This window comes from Stegastes partitus, unplaced genomic scaffold (genome assembly GCF_000690725.1).
Source record: "Stegastes partitus isolate 25-593 unplaced genomic scaffold, Stegastes_partitus-1.0.2 Scaffold19, whole genome shotgun sequence".
Taxonomy (NCBI): domain Eukaryota; kingdom Metazoa; phylum Chordata; class Actinopteri; family Pomacentridae; genus Stegastes; species Stegastes partitus.
Window position 1 is genome coordinate 277,637 of NW_007577750.1, and position 24,394 is coordinate 302,030.

The 24,394-nt window shown below is 39.2% G+C and overlaps 1 protein-coding gene across 1 annotated transcript in view; it reads left to right on the forward strand.

Annotated features, from left to right (window-relative positions):
- Positions 1 to 24,394, forward strand: part of gpc5a (glypican 5a) — a 134,763-nt gene that overhangs the window by 40,037 nt on the left and 70,332 nt on the right. The window contains exon 7 of the mRNA XM_008292615.1: positions 23,758 to 23,878. Within this exon, the coding sequence (XP_008290837.1) occupies positions 23,758 to 23,878 (121 nt within the window). The remainder of the gene's footprint in view (positions 1 to 23,757; positions 23,879 to 24,394) is intronic.

Sequence of the window (24,394 nt, forward strand, 5' to 3'; positions counted from 1 at the left end):
CCCCCCCCCTCTGTCTATCTCTCTCTCTCTCTCTCTCTCTCTCTCTCTCTCTCTCTCTCTCTTTTCTATCTCCTTCTCTGTTTCTCTCTGTGTCTGGTGAGTGGAGTTTTTGCGAGTTGGCAGCCTGTATCTGATCCTGAGGTAATTTACTGGTAGCGATAAGGAAGTGGTGTGCACAGTCTTTCGTTAAAGTCCACTCTGACAAGGCAATCTGAAGCCCACAGGGGCTAAATTGGAGGAAAAGTTTGACTCCAGATAGAAGAGAAACATGCAAGGTTGTTATTATACAAACTCAACAAACTGAGATTGAGCGGGTAAACAATCACCTGCGACTGCTGCTTTAATTTTGTAGCGACAGGCGTATTCATTTGGATTTTGGAGTGGAAATAACAACCGGGTAAAAGCTGCAGCAGGAAGCGAAGGGTGGAATGGTCTATTTTCTCTTTTGTTAATGAGCTGGCGAAGACCTTGGCATCAAATGAATGCTTATTAGCACAATTTTGGTTGCCCACTTAATCCTGACTTAGAATTTTGTTCTTGACTTTACAGCACATTTTGGGAGAAAGACAAAGACTTTGACTTGTTTGTCTTTGACACAAGCTCGCTTCCACTTATATGTGCATATTATGTACAGTCGCGTGTGTGTGTGTACATTGTGTCGAGTCCAGTTTTGCCCGGCAGAGCTTTCTTTTTTTTTTTTTTTTTTCCTCTCAGGCAGACAAGCCAGGCAGAGCAGGGTCATTGCCTCAGGGGTATCTTAGAGAAATGCTTCTCTGCTGTGGGTGAGTGGAAATATGAAAGAGACCCTAAATCAAGACACAGAGGCCCATGAATCATGTCAGCGGCCGAGCTGAAGAAGAGGGATGGGACCATCTGTAGCAGCATATGAATGGCTAACTGACTCACAGTGCTGTTGACACAAGCTGAAGAAGTGTGAAGAGGTTGTGAAGATTAGCACTGGCGCTCGCTGCATAGCCTGGAAACCTGCTTCAGTCAAAAATGAGCAAACCCAAATACGCTGCACGCTCCATTCGTCACTCTGACGTTTTACAGAATTGCACGGGGGAGCGTTTTTTTGTCTGTTATAAAATAAGATGAATTCTCATTACGACACAAAACACCTGAACTGAAGCTGTGGGAATTGTTTCGCTGGCTTTCTTTTTTTTTCTCCCCCTAACAGCTTTTTCTGCGTGTTGAATGAGCTGTTAAAGATGCACAAGATGCTCCATAGAATGATTTAGAAAGACACCACGGCTGTAAGACTTTGGAATGCTCACTTTCTGAGACATTTTATTTACAACATACTATTAATTATTGAGTCAATAATCAGCAGCTTAATCAATAGTGAAAATAATAGTTCATTTTGGTTGCTCATTTGTCAAGTTTCAGGTCTTCTTTTGTATGCATCTTCTGTTCTTCTGACTGCTCCCATATGCATCACTCATGGTTTAATTTTTTATTTATTAGTTGACTGATTTGTATTGTATTTAAGTACTTTCCTCGGTGAGCTGTTTTAACGTCCTCTTGGAATATGTTGTGTACTGTTGTCACAGTATATCTTTTGTACTGAAAGCTGTCTGTGTCCAACATGACGAGTGTCTCTTGTGTCATTTGTCATGATCATAAACTAGTTTCCCTTCTGAGGATTAGTAACGTATTTAGAGCCATTATAATCTAAGGCAGGTGTATGTTGGCAGGTTATAAAGCCCCTGAGTGAAGATTTAAGGCTTTTTATACAACAAATGGAGTCTACATTTCATCCCTCACTCATAAACTCTACATTTTGCATGAAAGTTCTGGAAAGAAATGTAATAAACTAATGGACAAGTAGATAAGAGAGGCTAAAGTTAACAGCTGACATGTAGCAGTGCAGAAGTGTCAGATGGTTGGCCCTCTCCTATTAGCTTAAACTGAATACTTAATCTGAAGGTAAAAATATGGTTAAATTTGTATTTGTGCTTAGGGTCAGCCTTGCAAAAATGGGAACTAATTGTCAGTCTGAGGCAAATTATCTTGCCCTCCGATGTGAAATATCAGTGAAGACGTTGTTTTGACATTTAAATTGTACTGATGCTTTGCTGTCATTAAAGAACCTTGTGGCAGCGATAAATTAGTCTGTTTGAGAAAGGACTGAATCATAATGACCGTGCCCAGCGGTGAGAGCGTGTCGTTGAAGCGCAGCAACAAGACAGATGATAATCACGAAACTTCACGGCCAACCCCGAAGAGCTTGTTATTTAAATTTCACCGTATGAATTAACCCATCAAACCACTGGCATGCAGTCCACGCCGAGGGCATAAAGTGGTATTTATAAACGTGTAGGTGGTTTAAAGCTCATAAACAGGAGGTGCTGTTAAGTGCCTCTTCTTCTAATGCAGCTAAAAAGAAGTTGCGGCGGAGGATAATGCACAATCTTTCTCGGATAAATTATGAAGAACTTTTCAGAGTATTTGCACAGGGCTTATTTGTACGAGGCTGACAGCGGGGGAAAAATTAGTTACTTTCCTCGCTAAAATCTATAGTCAACAGGGAAGCATATCATAGTTTGTGCTAATAAGGATCAGCCTAATTTGTGCTCTTCGAATGAATAAACATGTAACTTTAATCTTACTCTGTAAAATTCGGCGAGAGCAGCATCCAAAACAGCCTGGGCTGTTTGTTGAATGTTTTGTTGAATATGCTAATTTTGAATTAGCTACAAAAGCCCATGCATCAAGTCTTTTTTTATTTGATTTTTTTTTTTAAACACACAACTGAGCTTGTTTGTTTACCGTTCATGCACATCGCTTCTCGTCCCCCTTTAAAATGTACAAATGTGTTGTTTAAAGCAATTTTTTTTCTGAACAATGAATGCACTGCAGCTGTGAGTGCAGCATCCAAAAGCTGGTTTGTAGAACATTTTCTTAATTAAAAAAGGAAGTTAAACTGTGAGACTTACCTCAGGGGAAAACATATTGACTGATTTAGCATCAAACAGAGAGAGACTGAGAGATAATCGTAATTGTGATGGACCTCGGGGGGGTAAAGCGGTCGTCTTAGGAGACGCGCTTGGGGTACAGGGGGCCATCAGTTGTGTTATTCTACTGCGATCGGCCACATAGAGGGGAGATACTGTGAAAACATAAACGCAGATAAGCCCATTAGAGAATGGAGAGAGAACCTCCGTGTGATCAGTCAACTATAAAATTGACTGTCTCTCCTACTGTCCTGAGAAAGATTGGTGATATGACGTGTAAGGAAAATGTTAAACAATGCTACTATATGTTATCTCTGTCACACTCAGCTCTGCTCTTCACTTTGTGTGCAGTGTAGCCAGATAAACACCAAATCCATCAGTTTCGTGTTTATTTGCCACATGGAGCTAAAACTAATGCAGTCTGGCCCAATAAATTCATTTTTCATGAAGGTAATAAATCAAGGCTGTGGTGATAAATAAACGACAGGGTAAGCCACACCTTACTACGGCGACTCTTTTGCAACCATGATTGCCATGATGAATGGATATGGACCCATCAGTCTGAATTTAAAAAAGCAATCTATTCAAACGGTCTACATGGCCTTTATTACAGGGCAATGTTTGGAATATGGCCGCAGAACTGACTGATGTGGAAATAATGGGTTTAAATTTAAACATGTGTCACATAACTTACCAATTTGACTTAAGGTCATGTGAGAAAATAAGTACATAGAAGTTGTTGCCGTTTTGAACGTATTTGGACAAACAACATTTGAGCCTCTTCGGAACAGTGACTTTTAATAATGGCGACATATGCGAACAAGTAGCACATGAATTGGGCATTTTGGAAGTCATTTTCTTTATTGAAATAATTCAAAAACAGACCCGTCACAAGGGAAAAATAAGTACATTTAATTACAGCTTCAAACTAAATTGCAGTCAGAGATTACAGATTTGGTGGTTAGAGCCTTCGGAGTAGCAGGTGGAACTTGTCTATGTAAACCTAACATTTAGGGTCTAGGGCAGGGGTATTCAATTAAAAGTCACTGAGGTCCAGTTATTAAAATTTCCTCCAAGTAAAAGGTCTGAACCGAAGTCCGGTTTGTGTCTTATAGCCTTCCCCTATGGCCACATTTTCATGGTTTCAACAATACTTATTTTCAATTTTCAGTGCAGGATGTGTTTAACTGAGTGCACAGTTAGCTCGTTTACCATATATATATATATATATGTATATATATATATATGTGTAGTTCCAGGAAAAAAAAATTGAGGCCTAGAGAAAACAAAAACCTCAGAATAAAATACATTTTAAAAAGTGCAAACAGAGCCGAATAACCCTTTTATCGCTTCAATTAAAGCAGTCCCAACCTAAAGAACTGAAGGCCTCCACTTCAAGTAAAAAACATCCTCAGAAAACAATAAATGAAAGATTTCTGTAAATGTGCGTGATGAGTCGGGTAGATCTGTCATACCGGGATTGCAGCTCGGTTATTTTGCGTGCCTTCAGCTCGGACTTCAGGGGATAACTTTGCTCAAAAGAGCTGTGCCTGATGGAAGAATGACTTCATGTTGCTACTTTTAATTAATGCCACGTTTTCAGAGCATATGAGGCACACTGGTTGTGAACTGCCTGATGGAAGAATGAACATACATTTCTCTGTCCACTCATCTTCAAAGCAGCGGGTTTCCTCAACAGTCTTCCTTCTTTTGGAGCAAGCCGTGCTGTCATCACTGTTTCTTCCTCTCTGCTCTGCTGTATATGCAAGCACAAAATGGCAGCGGCAGCGAGCTGTGGCGGCGCGCTGGCCGTGCAGGGTAGCCAAACAATTTGATTGGCTGGACTGAGTGGTGCTATTGCCGTATTAATTGGAGTAGCAGCGCCCGCTGTCTACAGCCGCAATCGTTGGAAAAAACTCTTGTGAATTTATCAGAGATTGGTCACAGGTCCGGACAGAACCATCACTCGGTTCGGATCTGGACCAAGGTCCGCCATTTGGTGATGCCTGGCCTAGGGTGTCTGCACGATCAAAGTATGTGGCGTCATCATGCTACGAACTAAAGTGCTCTGTAAGGCCTTCAAAAAATGTTGTGAATGCCCTTGAGTTTGGCAAAAGACTTTAAACTAATCTCTACCTAAAACAAATCACTCCACTGTAAGGAAAATCATCTCCAAGTATCTACCAGCAAATTCAGCCCAAGAGCAGATCACTTGATGCAAAAAAAACAAAACAAAACAAAACAAAAATTCAAAATATCATTACAGGATCTTCAGGTAACTTTTTCAACTATTAGTGTCAAACTGCTGTGTCTAAAATCCAGAAATAACTAATTTGAAAATCATGAAAGCCTTTGCTGTCCAAAAAGAACATTGGGGCAAAACTAGAGTTTGCCGGTGATCATACTGGTAAAGACCAGGCCATTTGGAAAAATGTGTTCTGATGGATTAAAGACAGTAACAGCGTACTTGGTGCAAAACAAAATGTATTTTTTCAGGTGAAGATCCTCATACTAACTGTGAAACATGGTGACAATGTAATGGTTCAGGGTTGCTTTGCCGCCTCACAGACTGGACAGTTTGCATTCATTAATTCTGCTGTGAAATCTGAGTCATATCAAATAGTGCTGGAGGATGATGTGAGGCCATCTTTCTGAAAGTAGAAGCTGAACCGGAAGAAGACCTTTCAACAGGATAATAATCCACCAAAGAATGTCTCAAATAGAAGAGATGGAGGATTATGGAGGAGTCTAGACAAAGCCTATATCTGAATACCACTGAAATGCTGCAGGGTAATTTTGAAGGACTTTTGCATGAAAGAGTGCGTGAAACAAGTTGCTTCTGCAACAGGATGCAATGTTAGCCTCTCAGTCACATGCTTTGTCCACAGAAGAAAATTACAACTATTAATATTTTTGTTCAGTAAATGATAGAAAAAGCTAATCTTCTCTCTAATCTCTCTAATCTCCTGGGCTATTTCAATGCTTTCTTTAAATTGTGGGACACTTGTTTTTTTCCAGTGCAGCGTGAGTGAGTGGTGGTTTGACGTTTGCTCTGTGTTAGGAGTTTACACCATAGCTGTTTTGTGCTCGTGAGGATTTTGCATCTAAGTGGAAAAGAAAACTAGTGTTCCAAGACTTTTTTTTTTTTTTTTAAAGAAACTGTGACGGATTTCAGTCTTATTGGACTGTGACGTGATGTAAAGGTCATCAGTATGTGTGTCAATCAGAACAGTCAATCAGTGATTACATGCATTTATATTTAATAAAGTTCAGTTTCTGCTGAAGCTTTTTCAGAGGGATTCAGCTTCTGTTTAATTGTATTGGATTACGCAGGAATCCAATTACATTGTCCGCCCTCCTTGTATCAGGGAGGGTGGAAAAATGTAATTTTCTCTATTTTCTATTTGGTATTATGCATATTAATAAACAATGTAAAGTTCATACAGAAGCAATATTTCTGATGTGCTGTACAAAAACATTTCCACCCACTCTTTCCACTGAGTCGGCTTCTCTGCAGCTGCATGTCTTTGCCTTCTAAGGATGACTGTCACTCTTTTAAATTTGGTGACACACAGACTTCTTAATCTGAAGAAGCCCTGAATACAACTCAAATTATTCTGACTGGCATTTTGCGGCTGTCATTCATCTCAGAGCTTTGGAGGCCCATTGGAGGTTTATGAGCATCTTAGCCTGTAGCGGCAGTCTTTTTCCGTTTGGTCCATTCGGCCACTGTTACACTGAGTGAAAAGAAGAATGGGCCTGAGAGCAAATATCCACAAACAGCTTCACAGGGGTGATTAGATTGTTGGTATTTTGGTCCCTTTTGCCAAAGTGCTGTTTACTGCTGCGGTTCCACAGTGTTTTCTCAGAGGTGTAGTGACAGTGCGGTGGATCCAAGTGTCTGTTGCTGGAGAGAAAGCAGATGTGGCCACTTGTTCCTGCCAGCTGTGGTATAATAATCAGAGATGTGAGAACAAAAGCCTAGACACACAGTGCAATCTGAAGTTTTAAACTGCGCCTCGGTGGTGTCTGTATGGAATTGTTGTATGGCTCACTATAAATGCCTGTAAAGATGAAGAACGCTGCAAATAAGGTTGATAATTCTCAATGTATTTATCTCTACATTTACCCTCGCCATGTTCACACATTGTTTTCACATTGTCGTTTGACACATTGTGTGACAAATATTCATTACAGCTCCATTGAGAAGCCTCGATTTAACATTTTTGTGATTATTGTGAGCAGTAACTCTCTGAAGGGCTAATCAAGGCTCATCCCTGAAGAGGTCCTTCTTTTTTTGCTGTCTCCAAAGGTTTCTTCATTTCATATTTTTGTCCTTGTATCATTATACTTTATATTTTTTCCTTTTCTACAGGCAGGTGTTCTAATCATTCTTTGGTTTGAGGGCGTTATTTGTCACTGGCTTCGCTGAAAATTCCTATGGCTCAGATTCTGATTTATAGACAAGTGTCAGATTTCTGCTATCTGCATCACAGCAGCAACACAACATGGCTGCATCAAACATGATCACACAGATTTCTTTCCCCACTGTTGTCATGTTTACATACTTCCACACTGTGTTATACAGAGCAATGATGAAAAGGTTTGCCTTGTCTAACTACTGACAAGGTGCACCATGCAGTCTCTGTGTTTGGTTTGTTTTTTTTCAGTTGCAGTGAACTGAAGGTTTCCAGCGTAGATGGCTTTGCTAGATGTGTTTTACTGAAAGGGAGAAGACTACTGAGGCTTCCTTCAACTTCAGCTTGCTTACTGTTGTCTACCAACAAGATTCTTAGAGCAGCAGCAACTTGCAGAATGAAAGCACAGGCAACTCAAGCTATCCAGACATGTTACATTTTTGAGTAGATGGTAGAAAAGTCCTGATTAACTATACTGCGTCTGTGTGTAGGCTCTATAGCTGTACTCTTAACCAATGAGGGTAAATGAAATAATTACTGTACTTAAGAATAATTTCTGTACACATGCTTCACTTGAATATTTCCCAGTTTATTTCATAAACTAAGAAAGATTTGTTTCACTGTACTACATTTAATTACGTTGTAGATTTTACATACAAAACACATCATTAACATGCCATGAGTGATTCACTGTTAAAGTACAGTACTCAGCATATGCATCAGTTCACGTTAAAACACTTTGTACACATTAATGGGTCAAAAGTGTGTGTCGTTGTCCAAAATATGATAATAAAATACTGGTAGGGTCGATTCTGCATAAGAAGTAACTTTACTATTGATACTTACATTGATTAAGCCCCTAGAACTCATCTCTGTGTAGCAGAATTAAATATTTTAACATTTTTTCCTATGTAAATAATTTATTCTGATCTTAAAATGACTAAGACTGTTGCCGTCTTTAGAATGTATGAATCCTTATCCGCTTGCTGCAACCCGAGCACATCAGCTCACCTACGACTTTGCTCGAACACTGCAAAACTACTCTATGCTATATTACAAGTGGTAATACTGGAATAGGTCAGCCATACATGTTGGAATAGAAACTAGTTTTAAAATCTGAAGAAGGATGATGACAGGGAAAACCTCAAGGTGACCCGACTGGTTCCTTAGGTTTGTTACTTATGAAACCCTGGCTCTCTGAATCTGTGTTTTTGAGACCGTCATGTGTACGCTGTAGTTAAAAGTCAAAGATATTCAGCTATGATGATGACTGCCTGTTTTGCTTATGATATGCTCCATATGGGCATGTCAATAGGGTTCACATCAGATGGAGCCTTTAAATACAGTTTGTTACTGATATTTCTGTACTTGTAACTGACTGCATACCTTTTAGTTTTAATGGAGGGTTAATCCATTGTAACAATAATAAGCTATAGACTTCAGCAACAATGGCACTTAGCACAGGCTACTAATATTCCTGTAGTTAACTATTAAAAAGCACCTGTTAAAAACAATAAGCAATGTCATGGTTTTTTAGCCAGTGTACTCTCTGCCGTTATGAAACTGATGTATTTAAATTGCTGCAGAATGATGTTTTTTTTTCTGCTCACACTTTGAAAGTAAAAGACAGTGAGAGTCCCTGAGCGTAGCTTTTAAATATTACGTGTTAATATCCTGCTTAAATATCCCAGCACACAAGTGCTGCAGCTTCTTCAAGTCTTATTACAATATTTTTGTGCTCCACTACTTAGCTGGATAGATGCCTCGTTGTGAAACAGTGGCAAAGTGAGAGGAAATCCAATCACTGTTCAAGTGTTTACTTTAAACCTGACATCCATGCTGCCTCGCCTATTTGATAGCCTGGGAATAAGGGTGTTGCTCCAGGCTTGTTGATTTGTTTATGCATGTTTACAGAACTCTTCATAAATTTGTAATCATTTTCTCAATGCTTTTACTCTGCATCTGCATGAACAAATGCTGACCAAGTTCGGTTAGTGGATGAAGATGGCAAAGACGACTGAGCTTCTTCCGTTTTGTGCCATAGAGGAAAAAAAAGAATCTTTTCATCAGAGTGATGATTTTGATCATCTGCACTGAAATGAGATCAGAAATTCAGTTCATTAAGTTCTGCAGAATATGTATTTGTGTTCAGTGCTAAAAAAACCCCCCAAAACTTTCAGAATGATGGAAAAGGTAGAGCATTTGTTCATTGTAAAGAAATGCAGCAGCAGATTATTTTGGATGTGAGCATGTTGATCACTGATATCATAAAAGGTCTGATGAGTCTTTTATTGTTCGCCCTGCTCTTACAACATCTGTTTAATCCTGAACATTATTGCCCTTATGGGGCATTAACATCTTTAAAATTTCCCTCTTTTGGTGACCATCTGCTTTTATGAGACCATTGTACCTCCTAGATGGCCACGTTTTACATTTGTCCTTATTACCTTCCATAAAAATCAAATATTTAAGAGGTGTTATAAAAGTTCCATTGCTGTTTGAGGACTACTGATATCTATTTGGCATTAACAGCATGCATGATGCAGTTGCTCATATGCACACAGAGCCACTTCATTTTACAGCGAAATTATCGGTTATACAATATAACACACTCTTTACAACTCTAATAGGGGAAGTCGGTGAATGTGAGGATGGTGTCGTGTTGCCACATCATATGCTGACACTCCTATTTCTAAATATGTCTAAAAGGCTGAAAAATATGCTGTTTATATACAGTTTGCGCTGGATGTGTGCAACTGTTTTGACAGGGTCATCAAGGTGAGGCTGGGAGGTCATAGCAACAACAACAACAACAATAACAGTGTTGGAATAAAGAAAGAAAAATTCAACTAAACATTCAGCAGACAGTGTTTATTCAGCAACTTATGGATGTTAGTATTGTCTCCACACATTTAAAATGGAGATGTGGTTTTGTAATCTGCACTTTGATTTGTTAGACACCCTCTAGTGAAAATCATGTTGGTAGAAAAACAAATTTTATTGTCTTTTTACCATGCTAACATGTCCATGTGGTGTTTTTCATATGGCGCAAGATGCATCATTAGTGAAATAAGCAGCCAATGCCATAACTGAGTACTTTCACCTTGGATTTGCAGAATACAGATGAATCTCAAAATCACAGATTCAGACTTCCAGGGTTTCGTACATCCCAAACCTAAGGAACCAATCCTGTCTGCTTGCAGGGTGGAACTTCCTGTATCTTTTTTCTTCTGGATTCCATTTCAAACATGTATGGCTGCTGTGGCTACAATCATAGCTCCCACCACTGGAATGAATGTGTGTGAATGAATAGTTGACATTGTATGCGTTTGAGTTACTCCTTGAGTTAGAAAAGTGCTATATAAATCTGATCAGTTATTATTGTTATTATTATTATTGATTACTCCAATATTCCAGCTTGACTTTGTGTAGAGTAGTTGTACAGTGTTTCAACAGAGTCATAGGTGAGCTGGGGTGCTCGAGCCTCAACAAACAACAAAGGGGTGGGTGAAGAAAGAAATGGGGCCTTCCTAGATCAGCACTTTCTAAAGGAGGCAACTGTGAAAAGTTGCATTTAAGCCATTTTAAAGCAGAAAAAAAACGTGTAAATATGCAACTTTGACATGCAGAGACAACATCAAGGAGTTTAATCAATAATCAGAGAGCCACTTAAACATCAAAGTGTGCGAGTGGCGCAGAGAATTGGTGAATGAATAAATTCATGTGTTGACTTGACCCCTGTAGCTGAAGCATACTGTCAGCTTTACCAGCTCACACTGTGCTCCTCTTGTGCAGGTATCTTGGGTCTCTGTGCCATTTAAAGAGTGTTTGTCGTTATTTCCCAAAGCAATGCGTGCTGTAAAATCAGGACTGAATAAACAAACAAACACTAAGTGAAGAAAGTGCCCCTCTTAAGCGATGGAGTCATTGTTAAAGAGACCAAATTGGTACATAAACCTAGCGGCAGACCCATTAGAAGCGTAATAGAGTGTATAACTCAAAAATGTAATATTTGATTCACACGCACTCACTGATAGTCCACCTCCACCTATTACAAAATATGCTTCTACACTGTTAATTTGCTTTGCTGAATACATTTAGGAAGGAGGAAAGTAGTGGCTGCCTGCATTATCCTCATGGCTGTTTTCTTCCCACTCCAGGAAGTTTGAAGGTCAAAATGAAGATATACAGAATTTTATTTGTCCCCATGTGGAAATTTATTTTGGACTCTGCATTGCAGCTCCACAACAAATGCAACAACAACAACAACAACAAAAAACTGCACAGAGTAACAACACTATAAGAACACACACGACCAGCAGCCTACATCATAAAACCACAATCATCGAAGAGGGGACATCGTTTGACACTCCCTGGCTGCACAGAAGTAGAGGTTGGTGTGTTGATGTACTCATCACAACATTTTAACACTAAAGGTTGTCACATAGTCCATGTTTTTAGTAAGTTTAGGCTGCTAAAAGACTTACAAGGTGAGGGAAGCACAATTTTTATTTATTTTTTATTTTTTTGGGTGAAATATTGAAAACCTCACTGTGTCCTGCTTAATGCTCCATGTCAGTGTTCCACTGAGACCCTGAGATTTCTCCAAGTTTAATTCTGTGCTTTGTGCTATGAGCTGTTAATAATGTTTTAGGTGGAAAGCAAATGAAATTAAAAAAAAAAATTACAGTGAAAATTTAAGAGTTTGCAGATATGTTCCCTCAAAATGTTTACCTTGTTGAGTCAGAAAAGAAAACACAACAACAACAACAGTTTTTGTATGCATCATGACTGGAGCTCAGAAATATGCACCGTCACCTTGTATCAACTACAGTCCAGACGAAAACAGAAATACAGAAATCGGTTCAAGCATACAGTTAAAAAGAAAAAAAAAGTCTAATGAAAACTGAATAAAACTGTGACTATCTAGGAGCATGGTAGTAACGTTTGTCAGCAACAGGACATTCACTCAAGTCGTCGATATTCAAATCCAAGAATAACTTATTTTCTTGGACTTCCGCTTTGTTTTCATTTGTTGCTTGGTTAACTTTAGGTATCAGAATAACTTGGTTTGAGTTGAAATACAAGCTTTTCACGACATATTTGAAGCTTCCATTTTCTGGGTCACCGGGATGACAAACACAACCCATCTAATATATTATTGGTTGGCAGAAAAGGACAGAAAAGCAGTAAAATGAATGGCAAACAAATGTTGATTTTAAATGTATTTGCAATGCATCACAAACAAACCTACTTCAGCAGAAAACCAGTTTCCCTCTAAACCTTATTCAGACTGCAGTTTGGTTGTGCAGGAAGGTAATTTTTAGGAGACAGGGATGAGATGGGAGTCAATTCAACACAGAGTTTTGTCATTATCATAAGTGTCCACTATGCAATCTGCTTGTTTTTGATGTTGCCAGTCTTTCCTCCCTCATTTCCTCTAAGTGCTGTTTGCTTCACTGCCGTTAGAGTGCACTTTCACAGACTGCCTTTTATTTTCTTCAGTCCTGCGAAACTTTGTGTCTATGAACGTGTCATTAATCTGTCTCTTCATAAGAGCAGGTCCAGACATCTCGGCAGAACGGTGTGACAACAGATTCCTGACACAAAAGGCCCATTATGCACTGACCAACTACCAGATCATATTAATTACTGCTGCCACATTGCTCCAACGGGTCTTTGGCTAATTCCACAGTGTCTCCCTGGCAAAAGTCAGTACAACTTCGAGGCTCAGGGCTTCCTAGTAATTGGAACAAACATGGCAGTGGTGATGTTTGGTCCTAAATCTTTGCCAGAGGCATGGTTGACTGCTGTTGTATTATCCTCTTTGTCACAGCTCTCAGTGAATGTCCACAGTCGTAGATGCACATGCTGGCAAACCTTGTAACCGTGATTATACCAATCCTTTATGGAAATACCTTATTGCAGCTTGTCAATAATTAATCTCAGTCAGTCATAAAAAATTTAATTCCTGCAGACACTAGAAAACATTTGACAGTCTTTGTATACACCGATTAGCCACAACATTAAAACCACCTGCCAAGTATTATGGAGATCCTGGTTGTGTTACCAAAACACCTGTCAGTCATGGACCAAGGAGCTCCAAGGTGTCCTGTCATGTTCGGTGCACTGTTGGCGGCAGATTCTTTGATTCTTGTGAGCCTAATCAGACAGAATTTCAAGGCCTGGTCATTGGTTTGGGCTCTTGGTTGTGTTCCTCGAGCAGTTCCTGAGCTGTTTTTACAGTGTGGCAGGGTGCTTTTTCTTGATATAGGAAGTCACTGCTCTCTGGAAGTGCTGTTGTCATTCATTGGTGTGCTTGACAGCAATGTTTAGGTGGGAGGTTCGAGTCAAAACAACATCTACATTAATGCCAGTTCCCAAGGTTTCCCAGCAGAGCGTTACCCTGCGTCGAGATGATTCACTTCACCCGTCAGTGGTTTAATGTTGTGGCTGATCGGTTGTGCAACTTCAACATATTCTTATTTACTGTAGGGGGGATGAAAATCTTGTTGTATTATGCAGATTGTTCTGTCCGTACACTGTGGCTATTGCCTTCTCTCTACCATATTAACTCTGGGTTATTGCACCAAAAGGATGTTTGTTAGAAGGCCCTCCTGTTGATTTCACACAATAAACTGCATATGTTCCATTGTCTTGCCTGAAGTATTTTCTGTCCTTTTGAGCTTAAGTAAACAGGCACCTTTGAAGTGGTGAGGTCTCCCAGATCCTCTCTGTGCTCTGCTGTGAGCCAGAAGGACTTTTGTTTTCTCTGTGACGACTGGAAGACAGGTATTGCCTTCTAGCCTGCTAACCGCAGGCTGCTTTGTTTCTCACTCAGCCAACCATGAGCAGTGTGCTTGGTCTCCTGAGCTGTTGAACACCTCTCTCCATAACATTTTGATGAAGGTGCTCGAAGGAAAATTGCCTCTCTGCATTTAGACAGCCAGCTTTGGTTTTTGTCTGTTTTCAATCTGGGTTTGTGTTAAAAATAAAAAACAAATCACCTATCTGCCTGATAGATACATCTTTATTTCAGATTAAATTTTGAATGAACATTTTTGGCTCTTGCTGGTGCATTTTTTTCTTTCAGTTTTAACTGTTTTAGACAGCCATCTTAGCATGTATATATATATATATATATCAGATGAAAAAAAGACCTGCCAGCTTCTGCTTAAAATAATGCTGTGTAATTTATCGCCATTGTAATTATACATGTGAACTCACAATTGAAAGACAGATGGTGTGACTTCCCATAATAAACATGCATGCTCAGCTGTAACTCATGATTGATAGCTCAAAGGCACCAGAAGCATACTAATAGGTGTAAAACAGTATGAGCAGTCTGTGACCTGCTAGTTAAATGATGTTGTGAATGTTTGGCATCCATCAATAAACTGCTTCTAGAAATCGACAACAACGAGCAGATTGAAACGCTGCATCTTATTTGTTTCTACTAGTTCATGCAAATTTGGGGAAAAACAAAAGCACATGTGTCTTAAAGTTTTAATTCTATAAAATAGTGACTTTAAAGTGCAATTTAAACTATGGTGAATGTAAGAGTTCAAGAAAACATATGCAAATAGACACAAAAAAATACAAAAATGAATATATCATCTTGACCCATACGAACATACAGCAAAGGGCAGCACATGAAATGCATCCCCATGTATCAAATAACAGTGCAAAAGTGTGAAAGGGGTTACTTATATTGACTAACCTACAAGGAACCTTCACCTGAATTTTCATCCGTAGCTTCCCTTGGCTTTGCAAAGGCTCGCTGCTGGTTCAGCCTCAATGCTCTCACGGCAGAAAAGAGAAATGTTCTTAAAATCAACTGTACAGGTATGCTACCTGCTATGCATCAAATCAGACTTTACAGCTAATGAATGGAGCTGAAACAAAGGAAATATTGGACCTAAATACATTTGCCAAATTTCCAGAAACACAGCTCAATATCCATAACTGCTTGTTACCAACTGTCATATCAACATAGAATTAGACGACTACGTTGTGTTTGTAAACTGTTTCCATTGCCTTTACAAGACAGAATATTACTAACATTTCACAGGTTTAAGACTGTTTTAGTTTTGCCAATCTGATTGCATGATTCAGATATTGCAACAATGTCTTAATGAACAAGACACTTATGCTTTTGAACCTGCATTTTTGTAATGACCATCAGGGGGCCACTCCTGTGGTTGCAAAAATATGTCCAATCATATAGAAGTCTATGAAAACCAACCCGACTTCTCATGAGATTTTTCATGGCCTCAGTCAGTACCCTCCTTCAACACTTTAACGTTTAGGCTCAACAACAATGATAAGAATGTAAAGTTAGGGGAATTAGTCTTTCTTCAACATGAAGTGAAATCTTTATAAATGAATAATGGGAAGCATAAATACATTTTTTTAAGTGTAGAAAAATGTATTTATTAATGCAGCTTAATTAATTAACTTGAAATTTCTTATAATTCAATTACAGTCGTGACTCGATAATGCGACCCTTAACAATCCAAATACCTTACTATCCAACAGGTTTTTAGGAAAAACGAATGGAACCCATGAAAAATAGCCTTAACATACCGACAGCCTTGGATTCCGACTCCTACGTGACATTTTATGTCACAAATAAGGATAATGGTGAATTATCTGACTCAACAATATGACAAGATTGGCTACGTTCAGACTGCAGGACTTAATGCTCAATTCGGATTTTTTGTGAAATCCGATTTTTTTTTTGCCAGTTCATCACATTTCCAATTAAATGCGACTTGTATGTGATCCCCTGTGTGAACTTCATACAACCCAAAAGTGTCCCGCATGTGCAGAAGAGGACACAACGACGTCACACGTCGCGAGCGTGTTCAGTGTTTATGGAAGTAAACACGGATGGTGGCGGTGGCGGGGGAGTGCCACTGTTGCTGCTGCCACCGTCATCGATGGTGGAGACAGAACTGTGACCGCTAACTGAACTAGCATCAGCAGCCAAGTACTGCCTGTGCGTTCCGGCCACTTCCACCCCGCCGGAGCACGCCCCCGGGGTGGAAGTGTCCCCCCTGACCGTGCCGAATATTTGGATATTCATCATTAATTAGGCCTGAATATTCAGAGACCAGAAAGTGCTATTCGGACCAGCCCTACTAGTTACTATAACAACTTTGAACAATAATTAACAACAAATTACCCTTCAGGCATCAAGCCCTCCTTGTATCTCGACCTCCGTTTTGACAATCCGACAGCCTTGCTATCCGACATAAAAGAAGGTTTTACATTTAGTGTCGGATTATCAAGTCACGGCTGTACTGCAGAAAGTTGAGTTTAAAATACATACAACATTAAGTTAGTGTATTTGATGCAATTATTATGCCAACACTACTCATCAAAACAATGTTTGCTTTGACTCACAAAAACAAGATAATGCCCATAATGAGTGACATCATGATGAGCTATGTCCACCTTTTTCATGCAATTTATGGGAACTATAAGTAACTGTATGAGTCACATTCATAACCTTTGTTAGGTTTTGGACCCCGAGAAACTTCAATTTTATGACTTCTGTGCAACTTGCAGCATTTTGGTCTTTGGTTTTGTTTTCTGTTTTGTTACACTGCCTAGGCACTGCCATATTGATGAAGACATTTGCTTCATTCATTTACATTTTGTCTATTTGCATGCGCTTTAAGCTCTCTGGGCCAAGGGACAAAACACTTTAAAAATATATATTTTCTTCAAAATATGACAGTTACACTCACCCAAATTCTCATCCAATCTCCGTCACGGTCGTAATCAAAGTGGTACAGATAAGACCAAAATATTAGACATGGACCGAGCAAAGGCAAGCTTCGGTTCATGTGCAGTAGCCTGTGTCTGTGTTTTATGCACAACCATAGTGTTGCAGAGTCGTGCTCCTCCTGTGCTGCGATCAGAGTAAATTACTTTGACGTACCAGAGGAGGCCTCAGATTTCTTTGTTCTAGACGTGAATGTTTTGCACTTACAGTATAGAATAGTTGAAGAAGATGGGGATAAGAGCCAAGAATACAGTGATTGAAATTTTCAATCTAGGCCTGAACAGAAGTATGAGACGAGATGAGATGCAAACCAAGCGTCCCATTGGGGAGAACGATATGGATTATAGGATCCTGCTGCTGGTCTACAGAGACACAGGCAATCACTCAGCTGTTTGATATCCTCTTGTAGGCTGTGCTTGATGCTACTGTATGCTTTTTACTCACCCTGAAGAATATATGATGACTATGATCAATGTTTTTTATCTCTGACACCTTTTAAGAAGCGGACCCTTATTTTCTGGCCTTGCAACCCCTCGAGAGTCTTTGTATTGCATTGCTAGCCCTGCAGCCTGTTATAAGAGCTTGTGCATTTCAGGTTATGGATCCCAGCGGCATAATGAAATGCATTTCGTATTGAATGCAAGATGAGTTTCCCGTATCTGTGCACACGTGCATGGATACCCATTATGTTTTATATGGGCTTCCACGTTTAACTGCATCCAAATTGATGCCTGCATGTAGTTTTCACAACAGTTTTTAGCAATAGCAGGGTTTTTATACAGATGTGTGGCCGTGCATGTTTTTCGTCGGGTGAGACTGGGCACAGATGGCTCTGATGTAATATCTGCAATATGCTGCCAATCATCATGCACAGAAAGAAGGAAAAGACAGCAGCTAAGGTCACGAAAAAGGTGGATTTTATGGGATTATCAAAGGCTACAAGTTCACGTGGACTGAGTAATCTTTCTTTAATATTGATTTTTTTTTACTTCAACCTTTTTTTTTTTTTTTTTCATAAGTAGACTCTGAACAATTTATAGTTGCGGTAGACCCAACAAGGAGTTATGTTCATTCCAGTTCTTACACACACAATCTCAATCTCTGCAGGTGTGTCCAGGGATTAAACAAAGCTGGAGGCACATGGATCATAGCTCCAATGGTACACGGTTCAGGTGCAGCTTAGTCCCAACACATCCGCCTCCAGCGGCGGGTGCCTGCTGCATTGAGCAAACAGGACCTTGACTTTCACACTTCCGTTTGGTTGATCACTAGGTTTAGATGCACACGAGAAGCCAAGTTATTCAAAGAAACCATGTTGTAGCAGAAAATCTGTGAATTTGTTGACGTGCGCTGAAATAACCCGGTTAAAACATACAAGATGCCTCCTCAACAAACTGAGCGTTTCCCTATGCTCCCGTTTTGTTTGAAGAAAGGCTCACCTCCCACCATATATTTGATTAAAAACAAAACATTAGTCAACATTCGCTGACAATTATTGAAAGTTCTAATTTTCATGCTTGCTAGAAATTGCTTTGATGTTAAAATGTGACACGATATGGCATCTTGAAATAATATAAAAAATTTAGCAATGAGAGAAAAACTTCTCTTGGGCAAAACCTTTAATACTTGAAGTACTGCAAGTGTACAAATAAGTGCTCAAAATCAAGATTCTGATTGCTTTCTTACCACTTAGAAGTCCATTATTGTGTCTTTTTGTGTCACTTTTTAAAAAAAGTGGTGCCTCAGCAACATCACCAGGCTGTGTGGCCACAATGGAAACTGCAGGTCATGTGACACACTTTCAAACCACCTTTTGCTTTATACAACCCTTACAAAATATTTTTTTCCCTCAACATTACAAACACAGAACAACTTGGTCCACTTAACATGAAATTATACTGTATAATATTGTTTCTGTTCAAGACTTGCAACAGTGCCTGTGCTCTTGCTTTTCAGAAGATAGTGCCAAGTGCGTGCAGGCAAAAATATCTATTTTCTTCTAAAAAGATATTGTACCTTCAAAGAAATTCCCTTTTTTTCTTTTGCACCAAAGACATTTCTGAGTTCTCTCTCCTTCTTCATTGTTGTGCTGTTTCCATAGAGGTGCAAGACTTCATACTGCAGTGAAAATGAGCCCACAGTGAACAACAATGTGACAAAAACACCCACAAATGGCTGTGAGTTCAGAGGGTTAACTTGTGAAATGTTCAGGATTAATCCTTTTCTGGTTTAAACTGATCGATCCAACACACATCTAGTTAGCACTGAGCTGCACCTGACTGGCTGGCAGCTGATGGATGTTTGTGGGTTTATTTTGCCGGGACTCCATCAGACTTTGAATACAGTGTGTTCACTCCTGATGAATATTTGGATATTGTGTGAGTGAGTTTTTGGTGATTTGCTGGTGTTTGGAACAAACGTTGTCGCTGGAATTTTCTCAGCAGCAGCTAAACAGCATTCATACTTAGAAACATTGCCTGACTACAAGGCAGCTGTGGCCCAGGTGGTAGAGCGGTTGTCCTCTGATTGAAAGGTTGGTGGTTCGATCTCCGGCCCCTCCACAGTTGAAGTGTCCTTGGGCAAGACATTAAACACTGGACACTGACGGCAAGCAGCGCCTTGCATGGCAGCTCTGTCGCCGTTGTTGTATGAATGTGTGTGTGAATGGGTGAATAAGAAAACATTGTAAAGCGCTTTGAGTGCCGCTAAGGTAGAAAAGCGCTACATAAATGCAGTCCATTTACCATTTACTGGCGATAATTCAATTCAGTTTTATTTGTATAGCACAGTTTACAACATATGTCATCCCATAGCACTTAACAAAGTAAGGTATAGACCTTACAAATTTAAACAGAGAACCCAACAATCCAAAGTAGCCTTTGGACTCCCTCTGAGCAAGTGGTTGGCAATGGTGGGAAGGAACCAAAAACCCCCCCAAAGGAGAGGGAAAATAAACCTCTGGCAGAACTAGGCTCAGGGAAGGCGGCCATCTGCCTTGACCAGTTGGGTGAGAGTGGGGATGAGGGGTGGGGAAAACCGGATCCAGAGACGTCTGCAGAGAGATGAGATGAGATGAGATGAGATGAGATGATCATTAGAATCCCTGGCAGTCTAAAGCTATAGCAGCATAACTAAGGGACAGTTCAGGTGATCCTGAGCAGCCCTAACTATAAGTTTTATCAAAGAGGAACGTTTTAAGCCTAATCTTAGAAGTAGAGAGGGTGTCCGCCTCCCGAACCCAAACTGGGAGCTGATTCCATAAGACAGGAGCCTGATAACTGAAGGCTCTGCCTCCCATTCTACTTGTGGAAACTCTGGAACCACAGAAAGACCTGCAGTCTGAGAGTGAAGGTCTCTGTTAGGATGATACGGTACAATAAGATTTTTAAGGTAAAATGGAGCTTGGTCATGGAGAGTTTTAAATGTTAAAAGCAGGATTTTAAATTCTATCCTGGATTTTACAGGGAACCAATGAAGAGAAGCTAATACAGGAGAAATATGAACTCTCTTACTGGTTCCTGTCAGAACCCTGGATGCAGCATTTTGGATCAGCTGGAGGTTTTTGAGAGAGTTATTGAGACATCCTGATAATAAGGCTAGTTTCACTCTGAGACAGAATATTCCTGATTTTCCTGATATTTCTATTGAACGACATGTCCTGGTCAAAAACAACTCCAACGTTCTTTACAGTAGAACTTGAGGCCAAGACAATGCCATCTAGAGTAGCTATCTTGTTCGATAGTGCGTTTCTGAGGTGTTTAGGGACAAATACAATAACCTCAATAACCCCATAAAAGCTAAAGAGTTGTTTAGAAGATTCAGACAGTACAAAAAGTAATAATAAGTTCATATTAAACATCTTTGCTCTCCTGAGTAAACATTTGCCTGACAGTTTATTAAGGTTTTCAAAAATACATGGACTTTAAGTTGTGTTGAAAATGATCTTTTGACAACAACATTCACTTTCTGGTAAGTTTTTGATGCAACCCTTTGCTTGTGGAATAACTTTGACTTTTAATACATTCAAATTTCAAAGAAAGTAAAAAAAAAAAAAAAGAATCACACGTTGAAAAAATGAAGCCAAGAAGAAGCTTGAATTACGTTTATTATTTGTATTTTTTATTTTTTTTTCACTTTGATACAATGTCAAACACTTTTTAGAAATCTAACTTTGGCAATCTGCATCTGTTTTCTAAATGCTGCTACTGCAGACAGACTTGAAATGTTGACTTTAATATTTCATTTTACATGGCTGCCAGAAGAAAGACAGCAGCCACAGCAGCAGCAAAGAGCACAGAGGCCACAAACAGAGAACAGAGAAGAAGGAACCTAATAACAGACTAAGTGCTGATAAAAAGTGAAAAAAGGACACTGAATGGTGGCTGTATTCTTCTAAAACTAATTACATTTGGGAGCTCTTATTTGCAGAAAATTAACATCAAAATTACATCTCAAGGACCTGGACATCCTACTAAAGTTACATTATTCCTCCTACCTTTTCTTTTAAATAAACTAGGCTCCCCTGCTTCCTGCATTTTATTTATTCACACTTTATTCTGACCTTGAATTGCTTAATGATCACAGCTAATTTATGTTGGCTGCCACAACCCACCTCATTTGAGCCACTGACTGTGTCTAATGTTTTATTTTCAATTCTCAAACTGAGATATTCGAGTTAAAGTGGCATCCATCCCATTGTCAGCACCTTCGTGATGGTCTCCGTTCCCTCTATATCAGAACAAAAGTGACTTTTTCTTGATCGAGTAGTTTGATAAGCTGGACATTGAGATGTGAGTGAATTGTGTTCAGTCACCGGCTGCCATGGTCAGAGGCATTACAGCTGACAGACTGTGCTGAAACTAAAGAGTGAGGAGTCCTTGAGGTGAGCTGAAGCCTATTACCAAGCTATAACAACAATGAACTGCTTTAAAACAAGGATTAATGCCGTATATTGAAACGTTCAGGTACAAATCATAAATGAAGAGTTGTGTACGTTCTGCTGGACCTACAATGTTGTTTAATAGTTTCATTTCTAAGACGTATCATAAAGGCTTTGATGTATAGTTTTTATAAGCCATACATGTAATGTGCAGCCTTAGCACTATAGCAGAGACACACATTTATGCACACACGTGCAGTGAATCATGTTTTCCCCCGCATCACAAATCCCACTTTAACCCTGGGGTATGCCTGAAAATGAATTATGCCAGCACCTTTGTGTGAGTTCAGAATATTTATCATCTTTTACTATTGCTTCCCACAAGGAGAAGAGATAATAGATTGGATTTAATTCAGTGTGAGCGTTTCGGGTTTGCTTTTCTGATACATTACTGATGCATTTCTCAGTGGTCGAAGAAATATTTCGTCTTTTAAAATATAGGCACCAAAACTGCAATCAAAAAATATACCATGAGAGGCAGCAACACTGCAGTTAATAGAGTTCCAAAGCAAAAGTACAGAAATGCGACCAATGAAATGCACCTGTGGATATTTGGCAGAAAATTGCCACCTTTTACTAATATGATGCTATCAGATTGCTGTTACTGTTGCTTCACTGTAGCTGGTCCAGATAGAACTAACTACTACTGTTTAGTCACCTGGATATCAATCTGCTATCAGTCTGCCCCCTCTGCAGCATCATAAGATAAATCTGTGAGGTTTCAGGGTAATTTGATTTGATTTCTTGATTGATTTAAGACATGCCTCATTAACATTAGGGCAAAAAAAAGGAGAAAAAGAAAATAAATCACCCAAAATGGAAAAGAAATCTCCAAATAAATTAAAATAATGTCAGGTAGGATGAAGTTTAACTAGTTCACCACTACCTGCTACATGTCTCTACATCTTATATTTTACTGTTTCCTGTTTGCTTTAAACATTTGGCTTTTATGCATCTTTAAAAAAAAGAACACTGTTGCTGCTTTACGCGATTATATTTTTGAAGCAGTCTTTTTTGTACATTTGTTTTATAGCTGTGTTACCTTTGAGATCATCATCCAGACTATTCCATAAATTTACCCCACAAAGGGAGAGACATCTATTCTTAATGGTGGTGCGAGCAAATTACTTTTTAAAATTGAAATTTTCTCCTAAAAAACTTCTAATTTGGAACAATTGGATGTTGTCAGGGAGTAACTTATTGTTTGCTTGGAATTGACGATGCTTTGAATTTGATATGAATGAAGTAAAAATGAATATTTGCCATACAAATCTCATTGTTAAAAAAATTTCAGTAATCTTTGTTTTGTTGTTTTTTGAGGAAAAAAAGTGTAACATGGTTGGTGCTCAAGCATTTAAATTAAATGATTAGAGAAAAATGCAACATACCAGGTGTAGCAGCATGATGCTTTATGAACCTCAGATATGAAAATGACCTCTTAACTTTACCTATCAAAACAGTAATTGTAAAGAGTACAGCATTCTGTGGAATAGAAGTGCTATGAAACAGAAGCACTGGAATAAAGTACAGGAATCTGTAGAGTACTTGTGTTTGATTGCACTCCACCACTGATATTTCTGATTGTAAGCTGCAACATGACTGGAAAATGTATAAAAAATATTTACAGGTGGCTTTGTTCACTGTCCACAGCTACACCCTCCGTGTTGTCGGCAATGGGATCAAAGCTCAGAGCGCCAACCCTGAAGTCAAAGTGAAGGGAGCAGATCCCGTCATAAATCAGATCATTGACAAGCTGAAACACATCAATCAGGTGAGACCTCTCATCCTCTGTGCATATTTACAAAAGCTGATATGATTTTCCTGTTTATTGGATCCCGCACTTCTCTTAAAGTCTGTATTTCCACCCCTCATTCTGTTAAACATATGGTAGCTGTCTCTTCAGGCAATCTGCTAATTCCCAGCGCTTCATTGTCAGTTTATGGAGCATCAGACGTCTCTTGTTAGCTGCTCATAAAGCTGAAGCCCTTTGCTCTTTACCTGTAATTCTCAAAAAAAAAAAAATCCTTTATATCATCTTTCATATTGCCGGTAAGCACTGGCTCATTGAAAACTAGTCTCAAATGCAAAATGATTTCGAGGCAACGAAGGAAAAAAATCAATCATTACACATTTAGAAATCCATTTGATCTGGTTTGTGTGTCTTCATATTTACAAAATTCTTTTTCTGCTCTTTGTCAAAATCAATGTAGCATTTCTATCACCCGTTCTGCTTTTATGCACGTTTGTGCTGCTGTGGCTCCTTTCAGTGCTGTTTATCTCTCAGGGT